The sequence below is a fragment of the Rhipicephalus sanguineus genome, chromosome 5 (assembly GCF_013339695.2).
Source record: "Rhipicephalus sanguineus isolate Rsan-2018 chromosome 5, BIME_Rsan_1.4, whole genome shotgun sequence".
NCBI classification, from domain to species: domain Eukaryota; kingdom Metazoa; phylum Arthropoda; class Arachnida; order Ixodida; family Ixodidae; genus Rhipicephalus; species Rhipicephalus sanguineus.
This window is the reverse complement of record NC_051180.1, coordinates 5,554,284-5,566,493: the sequence shown is the minus strand read 5'-3', so window position 1 is coordinate 5,566,493 and position 12,210 is coordinate 5,554,284. Positions and strand designations below refer to the sequence as shown.

Here is a 12,210-nt window from a genome sequence, read left to right as displayed (position 1 = left end):
CTTCAATTTCTATCACTATTCCCCCAGGATTATCTTCTGTCATCGGTTATACCGTAAAATGCCGAGCAAGCGCCCCCCTCCCTTTTTTGGGAGATTTGAAATAAGCGCCAATGGCCGAGCAAGCGCCTCCTCCCCCCTAACCCTCCTTCCCTGCGGCCACTTTTTTTTTCAAGACGAGCATTGCTTGTGTAAAAAGAACCATAAGAATGAGTACACTGAATGCGTATCTAATGTTGTTTACGAAATTCTGTTGTCATGTGGCCGGTCCGATATTGGTCATCGTTCATTGGGTGTGGCATATCTATGCACCAGGTGGTTCGGAGGATGATGAGCTGCACACCAGGCTCTCCGGTGTCCGCCATGTACCACCGCAGGTCTCTGCAGGCCAAGTGTGCAGACTTAACTTTTGCGTCCGACTCTGAGGAGTCGTTTGACGAGTTTGATAGTGACGAGGGGGAATAAGAACAGTAAATAAATAAAGCATTTCATCAGAAACATAGATGGGCATTTTTTATTTTTAGCGGCACTCCCGCTGGCATCTTGAATTTTGGTCTGGGACCGAGCAAGCGTCCCCTTCCCAAATATGGTTGCATTATCCTTCACCGTAGGGGGGGCGCTTGCTTGGCATTTTACGGTATGTCATACGCAAAGACATATTGCATGAATCTTCTTTCAAGTACAAAAAAAAACGATGAATACTAGTAGGTTGCGGTGCTCAGTAGCCTGTAACTTTTTTTTCTAGGATCCCGTGCAAGTTTAATTATGGCTTGTGTATGTGCTGCAGAGGTGCTCTAAATAAAAATGACACAGGGGTGACTAGCCTTAGTGGAGTAATCCTAATGCAGCATCAGACGGGGCAACTGACACTAATTTCTAGGGGTGTGCGAACATTTCAGATTTTGAATGCGAATTGAATATTTTACTCATTTGAAGCATATTCGATTTGAAAAGGGCATTTTTTTATTTTCCCTAATATTTGGCCACAGCTGAACATGTGGCTAAAGAGGCAAATATTCTTTCACAAGTGTGGTTAAGTGGGCGAGTTGGTACGCATACATCGTAAAAAAAAAATGGCACGAAAGCTGAGACAATGTACAACAAGCACTAAGCTTCTATTCAGAAAAAGGCACGGATATATACAAAGCAGGAATCTGTACAACGCAGGTTTGAAAGATGCTTCTTGTTGTTATTACCTTCCTGCCGGGCTTTGTCTCGATTTTTGTGCTGTTTTTTTAGGAAGGTGGATATTTGGACAAATTCGAATATTCGAACAAGTGACGACTTACAAATGCTGTGCATTCTTTCTTTTAAAGCAAAACATCACTAACATGTACCAATTCGGTTACATTGTATTTTGTGGTTGATGCATACTACTATTCAGTGCATACTTACGCTATGTTTGCCGCAAATGGCAGTTTTGTACTGCAATCACTGGGAAATATGCATGACGCTCACATTACCTTCGTGCTCCATTTAAGCCTTATGGCCCACACGTTCAGGTGACAGGGGCATTTTTTTTTACCAAGCTTTATTTTGTAGGTCTTTTGTGCAGCATCTGTTGTACTTTCGTATTCAATAAACAGATACCTCAATATAACCGCCGAGATTATTACATGAACAGTGTTTGCATGCCTGAAGAAAGAAATAAAATGCGAGCATCAAATTGCAAAAGGTAGACGGTCTTTCTCAGTTTTTCTGCACTTTTTCTCAACTTAATTTTTCTGCATTACCAAAAGTATCTTCAGTGTGCTGCTGACTAATGATATGCAGTTTTATTAATTAGTTTTAATTGAATAGTGAAAGCTCTTGCTGCTTCTTGTTTTGTAACAATTTAACAATGCCGAGGATGCAAAGGATCAGGTGAGGCGATGAAATTAAGAAATTAGCAGACATAAAATGGAATCGGCTTGTGCAGGGCAGGGTGGGTTGGAGAGTGGCCTTATTCCTGCAATGAACATAAGAGAGGCTTGTGGTGGTGATGATGACATATTCGATATTCAATTTGATGTTCAGTGACAGTTTTCTGCCTTATTTGTATAGAAAATTTCAATATATACGCACCCCTACTAATTTCCACGTGTCAACACAGCCAGTGTTGTTAGAATAAAGAGAACAAAAACTCCAACCGGCTAATTCAGGGTTGAGATGGTGGGAAGCACAGCATTGGTGCTTTAATAGGACACATAAGAGTGCACAGGGTTCCCAAAGCCATGTTTCACCACAGCCTAGAGTCACTGGAAAAATTTCAGAGTATCGCATCCGTATTCCGCACACTACCACCAGTGTAGTTGGCTAACCAGCACCGCTTGTAGCCACGATGACTACGAGCAGGGGCGGGGGCACAGGTGTGGCTGCGCTTTGACTGTCTACTGCTTATCTCTCCGTCACATCTCACTTGTGCCGTTTCTTTCCGTCACTCAGAGTCACTGCAAAGGTAGGCTGCATGCGGGCAACATTGGGTGGCAGTGGGCCGTCTGGCGCATTGCTAGCGTGCATTGAGAAGAGACCGACCTTTCTGCCACAATGCCGTGTTATGCTCAAGGCCGCTCGTAGCCATCACGTGCACAGGAATATCCGAGAAAGTGGAGGGCGAAGCAAACGCCGCCACACCTCACTTGGTTGGATGCGTCATTGTAGGTTCGGTCCCTCACAGTTGTTTTTTAATCCACTTTAATTCCTTTCCAGTTATGTCATAATTACTACACTACAGTAAAATGCTACAAATCAAGTTGACTCTCAATAGTTCAATCTCTGATAATTGAAATTTAGACTTTTGGTTAATTCAAACAAGTGTTAAATTTTTCTTTGGCCCACTATGTTTTCAATGTACCTTAATGCCTCTCAATTCAAACTGCCCCATTGCACAAATTTGGTTAGTCCAAACTTTTTGTTTTTCCATGCCTGGAAATATCTGCTGCCTTTTGTTGCTTCTAGCAGAACATTCGCATTTTTGTCACTAACAGAGGCAACTAAAGCCTACTGCTTGCCTACCAGATAGGCAAACTAGCCAAACTCTATGCACTAACAATCGCATGCTGACTGTAGAAGAAAAAAAAAATTTCAAGCCTGCATGGAACACGGCCTGCAATTTCTTGTTCTTCCTCAGTCAGCATGCGATTGTTAGTGCATATGGTTTGGCCTTGGTCTATCACGTCCCAAATGCTTCCTAAAGTCACTTTAACCGCAGCACACTAGTGTCACGCAGGAAAGTGTCCTAAGATTGTGAAGGGGCTACCAGCTGTCACGGGGCACAACACATTTCGTCCCTTAGTTATACACGCATACACATGTATAATTAGGAGTACCAGTATGATTGCTGACATCTGAAAACTCTACTGGCAATCATACAGCGCTGTCTATGATGATTCTGTGGCACAAAGAAACAATAGACATCACAACATTAGCTTGTATGTTGCCCTGAGTCATATTGATGAGAACTTGTGATAATTCAAACAAAATCTCGATGCCGCTCGAATTTGAATGATCGAGGATCTATCGTAATGTCCTGTATACCTTCCTTGGCCTCATTGTTTGTTGATTTCATTAGGATATGTTAGAGCATTTATGATTCAGTTTTGGGATCAATTAAAGCATAAATGCCACAAACAAAAATTTGGCCCCTTGAAATCAATTGTCCCCAACCAGGCAGATGTGTATCAGATGTTTAGCTTGGAGTGTTGTTAGATATTTGAGGTAAAGTTCTGTGACTGTCAGCCGTACCTCTACTTTGAATGGGTCTCTAAAACAGTTTTTAAATATGTTGTTATGGGGAGAAAAGGCGTAGCAGGTTATATTTACAAGGTAAATACAGAGGACGGAGCCAGGCATGCAGTGTAAAGCCAAGTCAGCAAGGAATTGAGGAACGCCGTCTTCTTTCATGCAGTCTCCCTCTTCGTCTTCGGTAGCGCTTCGTAGCAATATTAATAAAGCCTTGCCAGTTTGTAATCAAGGCTCGGTAGAACTTGTGAGCCAAAGTTTATTGCACAGTGTGCAGCTCAGAATGGACACCCCCATTGAAAAGCAGCCAAAAATTGCACACTTTCTCCTCTGCAATCGGCTACGCAACAAGCAAGCCCAGGAGGTGCTGGCCGATTTCTTGATTACAAGAACATTCTCGATAATGCCGGAGTCTTTTAATGATTTCAGGGGTCATTAAACTTCCACACAAAGCTATAGGAGAAATGGGCTTGCTGCCTGAAGGAGCTGTGACGTGATGCTGGCTCTCATCAAAAGGTGACCTAGCAGGGTTGTTGCCGTGGGAGCTAGTTGCAATGCTTCACATCACACTGACCTTTATGCTTCCTCATAGGAGTGCTTCTCGTTGAGAGCAAAGAAAGCCTGTGGAGGTGCAGGTGTCCTGGTAGATTTTCTTTAGCCTCTTTTTATCCATTTTTATCCTCTTGCTCAAAAGCGGAGTTGGGTGTCTGTGTGGTGTGCGGGCATAGAAAATGCTGTTTGTTTATTTATTTTCTTTAATGCTTAATGAGGTGTACAAACGCATAGAACTTCATTTTTTTTAATACTCTCTCGAAGTAGGAACATCGTGTAACTGTATGAGCCGGATGGGGTCATTTTTTCACCATAGGTCCATTGTACTTAATGCTGAAAGAAAAGTGTACACTGAAAAGGATCTCCTCACTCTGCTATGTTGCGATAACAGTTTTGCTGATGTAAGAATGTATTCGGGACTTCCCTCTGGCGATTCTTATCCGACCACACCCTGCTACAACATTAGTGCAGGCTCAAGTTTGTATTACTCGAGGTAATCCGCCTCGAGGAGCCCACTTAAGGCTCACTCAAACCTGCGACTAGCTCTGGTTCTGGGACCAAGTTAGTCACAAAGCGACTGGCCACAACTGGCTGCAAATGGCCACATTGATCAAAACGCGACTGGCTCAGTTGCTTGCTGCTCAATTTTTCAGTCACGTGACTGTAATCGCAAACCTCTGAACCAATCAGATGCACAGGAGCAGGACACCATCTTATTTTGCAAGGCAGTGGCAGTGTGAGCAGACATGAATTCGGTGTGGCAACGGCAATGGGTTGCAATCGCAGGTGTAAACATTGGTTGCCTTGAGCCACTTTTTGGTTGCCATTTGCAAATGGTCACATAACTTGTGCTAGTTGCTAGTGTGAATGGATAATACATCTTGAGCTAGTTGGTTGTTCATCATAAGGTAAAATCAGCACACACTTTACGAAGGCTGACAGAAGTGTGTGCCGTTTTAGCCTAATAGTGTGAACGAGCCTTTAGTTGAGTGTTTTGCATACAAACAGTAGTCTTGATTTTATTTATGTATTTCGGGATGCTGTCAATCCTCAGTGAGGATTGTTACAGGAGTGGGAATAAAAATACAAACATTATACAAACATAGGTAATGCACTGCTTATACAAACAAGAGCACGCAAGAGTAATGACATCGTCACGCACAAGCATAGGTCGTTAAACTCACTCAGACTCGGATCGAGTCTGAGTGAGTCCGGTTGGGTAATATTTTGGTGAGTCTGATTAGCCCGAAGCACATTATATATTTCTTGAGTGAGCTGCCCTTTTTTTGCCGGCCGATGGTCCTATCTGCTCAGCTTCAGCATTGCCTTATGTCAACTCACGTTTATACTCGCGTCTACTCGCACTAGCGTTTATATGCCAGCTCAAAATTGATTGACGAGAAGCACAAGTTACGGAGAAGGGCCTTGACTTGCACCCGGCAAACTCTTTCACGAGACATTCTTGACCAAAATATGTTGTGTGAGTTGAATAAAAATGCTCTTACTAGATGATAACTCGTATTTGAAGGTACAAGATCCAAACGTACCACATAGAGCACCAATTATGTGAGATATTGGTCTCAAACAGCAATGACAACATGATTGCAACAGCTAACTATACGCTAACGCACTCACGAGTTGACTCACTCATACCCAAATCAAGCTGTGAGTCGGAGTCTGCGCGAGTCCGGCTGAGATTTGGTGAGTTTGAGTCTGATTGAGTCTGGCTGAGAAAAATTTGAGTGAGTCCGAGCGAGTATTGCTGAGGAAAATTTTGGGGAGTCTGAGCAGGGTTTCCATTTGGGCTTGTTGGTACAGTAGAACCCCGCTGTTACGTTCCTCACTGCTGCGTTTTTCTGGCTGTTACGTCGTTTTCCGCCGGTCCCGGCATAGCTCCCATAGGATACAATGTATTGGGAACCCCGCTGTTACGTCGTAACTGTCGGACCGTTCCCGTATGATACGTCGCGAAGTGCGCTCGGAGCCGACCGAGTGACTACCAAAGAGAGCCGCCATGGTGCATTTTCACGCAGTTTGGCCTCATTTGACCGTAATATTAGCCGCATGAGAGGCGCAAGCAACAGAATATTTCAATTGATGCAAACAAAAGCATGGCCTTCGAGATTCAAATTGCAAAGATGGCGTCTATGACGTAACTGCTCGCGAAAGCAAGGCCTTCGAGATTGGCATTTACTATTGACAAAAGCATAGCCTCTGAGATTTGTATTGCACAAACATGGCGTGTATGACGTAATTGCTTGCGAAAGCAATGCCTTCGAGATTGGCATTCACTTCTGCCATCGCGTTGGCGTAGACTCATCATCATCGTTATTTGTCGGAGAACGGGAGGAGTTCGAGCTGGTTGGAGCTCGCGTGGTCGTGCGTGCGGTTCGCGGTCGGACTCGCCGCGGCGGTCGTGATTGCGTGTGCTTAGTTCTTTCATGCCTACAGCTGTTGGTGTTTAAAAAATCACATACGTTGATTACATTTCTGTGGATGAGGCCGTCCTAAGCTCCGCGTTTCTATCCATCGACTAGATCGCGGCTGAGCGCGCCAATTTTCGTGCTGCTCGTAAGAATTGAAATAAAATTCTGTACCACTAAATATTTTGTCGTTTTTCCTGTTTTTCGGCTCTTACGTTTCCCGTCTCTTACGTTTATTTCCTACGGTCCCTTCAAAAACGTATCAGCGGGGTTCTACTGTACAACATTGTCGACGAAAATAGCGCTGAATAAACAGGGACACGAGAAGAGGATGCCCAACACAGGTGTTTACTTTCAACAAAATGAGTTCGAGTGAGCCCTAAGAGCAAAACATATATTTTAAGTGAGTGTGAGTGAGTTATGTGCATAAGTGTCTGTCACTTTTGCGTGGGCACGGGGATCGTACAAGCATACAAAATGAGGTGGTTGCAGAGGAAAGTGTGGCTTCGAGACAGCAGCGGTGCCAGCCCAAGCCCAGTGGCAGCCAGGTGTGGTCGTTCCGGGGCATCAAGAAGAACGCCAGCCCCAGCAGTGGCAGCCAGGGCGACAAGGAGATGGTCCAGCTCAACTCCTCGGCCGTCGTGCGTCACTGCGGCAGCACGGAAGGAAGCGAGCCGCCTCAGAGGCACAACTCGGCAACTCAGGTATTCCCTGTCACCAGTCGGTTCTCCGTTCAGTACGTTTATGGCTGTGCGTAAAGCATAAAATTTCATAATGGTACACTAGAGGGAAACCTGGCACTAGTGTCCATGGGAACTGCCACACATGGTGCTTCAGCCAGCGTCAGAATGGAGGGTAGTACTTGGATTGGCCCAAGCTTTGTTCTTTCGGCTCCGTCTGGCTTTGTGTGGCCTGCAGCAGCTCTGTCACAACACGAAATTCAGCAAAAGTTCAGCAGTCCCAGTTCAAGTCAGCTCACGAGGTTCTCAACGAGCCATTCTCTTATCTGAAACAAAAGCCAAAACACAGTAGTAAACATAGTCACAAGTGTGTCTGAAGCCACAAGCATGAAGACTAGGCAAAGCCATCATTCTTACAGTGGCTGAATGATCGCAATGCCACAGTAAATGCTTGTCACAAATCTCGGGGGCGCTGATGTTTTAGGGAGATGGAATGAGACATGCAGGACGGCAGAGTGCACAGTATTTATCAAACATAAAACTGGAGCAAAAACAAAAAATATACAGATATACATGAAGAAACAGAATCACTTCAGCCAAAAATAACCAAAAGTAACAATAAGTCTTTCGACTTTCATCTCAGTCTGGCAACGTCCACCTCATGGTTGTGGACACAATTCTGATATTGCTGACTGAGTCTCCTTAAGGTCCAGACTTGGCCGGTTTGCGTCCGAAGCCGGTAGTACTCTCGATACTCTCGAGGAACGTCGTCGTCCTTGCCGCTTCCTGATAGTTGCTCGTTGCCATTGCCTGTCCCGGGACGACGTCGGTGATACGCGATGCCTCGTCAAGTGCCAATGTGGCACACCGGGGAATGTATTGTAGCATGCGGTTGACCTGATTCCAAAGGGCTCCTGGTACGTCAGGTATTGTTGGTTGATGCCGTAGTAGGTCCACGGAGCCTCGCCCAAATGTTGTTGGGGTTGACGGCCGCACCTCAGAACTCAGCGTCTCTGCCTCCGAATCCAACGCCATTCCCGTTGCCAGTTGTTGCTTCACAGCTCGGGTCATGCACCTTGATCCTTTGGAGGTTACTGTGTGTGTGCTCGCGCCGTTTTGTATATTGTCTGCGCTTTGTCGTTGTCTTTCTTCTTTCTTCCCATGGCTCTTGCTCATGACAATATTTAGGCAACTCTATGCCGTAAAAAACATGGGCAAGGAAGGAACACGGCAACACATATGAAGCAACCCTTTCCCCCTTGTAAGAGATTTTGCAGCTTAACAATAGGGTCAGCTCCTAAACCTGCTTCTTGAAGTTACTGTAGACCTTTGATAACATCTACACATGCAGTCGCGATAAAAGATTTTTAGGAGGCTTTCATTCTCAAGCTCTGCGTGGATCTCAAGTGCTGTGTAGTATATGAATCATGATTAAAGAGGCCATACAAAACCTTCCTAAATACTCAGAGAATGACCTCACTGTTGGACTTTATTGCCTTAACAAATCTCCTGCTGCAAGATCTTTTTTAATCTGTCACTTATAAGCAAAGTTGTGCGTAGTTATTGCAGGCACCGAGTGTTTGTCTTTTTTTTTTTGTACTGGTAAGCACGCTGGAAGATGCACAGGGAAGGACAGCCATGAAGTTGTGTCGCTGTGCGCCACAGCCTCGAGCAATTTCTCTTCCTTTTTTTTTTCTTTGAACGTGTTGGCTAGCCTATTTTGACAGATCAACAGACGGCTCGTACCTTTGTGTGTGCCGAGTTCTCTATTTGCATCGAAGCAATAGGCAGCACGAAGGTCGCTTCACTCGCTGCAGCAGCCGTGCTTCCTTACGTGAACATTTCATTGAGTTACGTCACATCACATTTTGGGATCATCGCCAAGCGAGGGAATAGCGTTTAGTTGTGGAGGTGAGGGCTAGCTCAAACAATGCGCAATCTTTGAGCTCATGAGGCCACGTGCTCCCATGTTGCAAGTCATATTGTCTCTCTCTGTAAAGTTTTACATAGTGCAGGGTGGGCAGCCAAGATTAAAAGAGAAGAATGTTCAGAGCCCTTCCACTTCTGTGAAGCCAGCAGTGCCGTGACTGTGGTGCGTCTGCTATGGACAACAACGGCACCGCGGAGGGGCACTGCCGTGCCAGCATTGCTGGTGCTGCTAGTGTCTCGATGTCCTCCTCGGCGGCAGGCGAGGAGGCCATTGAGGCTGCATTTGCCGGACACGCACCACCACGGGTTTTATAGTTCTCGGAAGGCTCTGAAATTTTGGAGTTGTCGGCATTACTGCTGCTTGCTGCTTCTGGGAGACCCCGTCGACGTTGCACCGGTATGCTTCTCGTGCCCACAGCTAAGGGTTCGCTGCCGTTCTCTGTCGTTTATCTTGAAGTGTACGTTGCTGGGTCCCAGCATCTGTAGCCAATCTCCGTTGTATCGTTTTAGGTGTTACACTCGGTATCCACTGCTCTATGCCGTTGACGAACCTCTGTTGCGGCATTCCTCAAAGCTCGGTCCGCACGCCAAGCACGAGCTCGCTCCCGATTGCGTTGTCGGCGTTGCTCATCAAAAACGGCCCGTTACACTGCCGAATGGTCCACACGTGGCCTCCCCATCCGTTTGCCAAGTGGGAACTGACGCGAAGGAGAACGGGCGCACGAGCCTTTGTGTTTCCCTTCCCCTGGCGAGCGCTCGGCTCTAATCTGGTGTGTGCGTCGTGTGTTTCACCAGCTGCGCATTGAGAATGTTCTGAATGAGTTAATACAAGCTTCGCTTGAAAAGTGGAAATGTGTGGGGTCATGTGACTGTAGTGGAAGAGTAGCAGGTCATTGACTAAGGTCAAAACAGAAAGGCGTTTTGGGATCCCTACAACCTTTCGTTCACATTGGTAAAGAGAGTTGTGTAAAAGTCTTTCAGAAAGTTTGAGTGAGCACATTGTCAGTGCACTTGAGCACATTGTCAGTGGGAGTGCCATTGTATAGCCGAGAATCCAGTGGCATTTCATCTGGTCATGTGTTGTCGTGGTGGAAGAGTAGTGTGTCACTGACCAAAGTGAAATTAAAGAAGACACTATCGCGGGAAAACACATAGGAATATTATACACAGTAAGAATAGCAACTTCAGCGGCTATATGAATTGTGGTAAGGTGAGCTTGCTAAGTGAGCAGGCGTGGTGTAGCGTGGCCAGATACACATGAAGAGAGAGACTCGATGACCACGACAAGCGGCATGTCTTGCCTGAAAAAGCTTCAACGATATCTGTTTTAATTTTACAATGTGCGTAATACGACCACTGGTCTTCTTGGCTGACCATTGCAGGCTCTGTTTCTGCTCCCCTGACTTTCATGGTACACAGTCTTTGAAGAAAGGGAAAAATAAAGTAGAATCGTTGAAGCTTTTTACATCCATGAGACAGGAGACAAATGCATTAGCAGGCCATCGATTTCTTTGTTAGATGCTCAGATGGTTTACCTACGAGGCTGGATTTGATTCTTTAGTTTTTAGCCAGCACGTATTGATGCTTTTTTTTTTCATGCAAAATGTTTTTTTGTCATCTCTGGGGGATTGTTTCTTTGTTTGTCCAGCCACCACACGTGCTCATCTTTAATGTGTTCTTTCGTGTGAAATCTTTTCAAGATTGTTTTGATCATTTGTTCCTACTGGTTGAACCAGCCTTGTCAACACGACTTTTTGCTTTCTTTTTTTCACAACTGCGCAATGAAGACTAGTTGTTAGCGCCCGTAACATCTATTTCTCCCTGTGTCCTTGCGCTGGTACTACGTAACAAGTCCAACAATGAACCACCTAGGCCAAACCAAAGTACTGCTCCATGTAATTGATGTCACAATAAAAGGCGTTTCACTGTCACTATAGATGCCTTGTTTACAATGGAAAAGCCAAAAGTTTCTCAACCCTTTCAGGGTCAGAGACATACGTGTACGTTGTTCGCAACAGTCACAAGACGGTCAGACATACATGTACATCGTGTCTCTATGTTTTTTTTTAATGCTTTACTACAGTGGTGCACCAGCTAGTTTTGTTCTTTGGCCGGTTCCCACTTGTTGTGCCCCCAAAACTGATGACTTTCCAGTTTAGAATCTCTAAAAGGGTGACCATTTTGTTACTATCTCGTTTATTGCTCCCCAGGGCATGGTTATGCCTGTGTCTGTGCAGGCACTCACTGACACAAACGATGCCGCTGTGGTTGTGTTTCCTGTTTCGGGGACTCACTAAAACTGCTTCCATCTCCTCGGCGATAAGACGAAGGATTATTATAGATTCCGGACTTGTTTTCGCTTTCCAGACGCGCTCACAACTACACAGTTTTCTTCAGTGTGCTCACCCACGCAGTTTGCTTTCACTATGGAAGTGTGCACCGGTTTCTCTGCCACAAGTGAGTCTAGCAGCAATACCTTCGAATCACCGCTCGACTGCCGAAGCAGAATCTGATTCAGTAAATGTCAGCCCGTCATACGAGGAGTTACTTACGAGTGAAGACTGAGATGTTGATGGGTGAGCGACATCTCAAAAGCGTGCGCAGCGAGCCGATGCTGACTGGATCACAAGTGGCTTTTCTCCCCCCGTGTTTCCAGTTAAGCCACTTCGTGCAGTTATTTTTGTACGTCGTGAATTACACAGACGTTAATATTAAGGCATACTTTTTAAATAGTCATATAGGTTTTCTTTTTTAGAATTTGCTGTTACTCATGAATAAACCATGTGCATCTAACAACCCAAATGATTTTTTTGTCACTTTACAGTCACCCAAAAAAATTTTAGGCAATTTCTTTCTTAGATAGATTTGTCTGAAGAATTTAATTCAGCAATGAAAGAAATACACACTTT

The 12,210-nt window shown here is 45.2% G+C and overlaps 1 protein-coding gene across 1 annotated transcript in view; it reads left to right on the top strand.

The window, feature by feature from the left end:
• LOC119393143 (TBC1 domain family member 5) overlaps positions 1–12,210 on the top strand; it is an 89,371-nt gene that overhangs the window by 72,616 nt on the left and 4,545 nt on the right. The window contains exon 16 of the mRNA XM_037659961.2: positions 7,185–7,396. Coding sequence (XP_037515889.1) covers positions 7,185–7,396 — 212 coding nt within the window. The remainder of the gene's footprint in view (positions 1–7,184; positions 7,397–12,210) is intronic.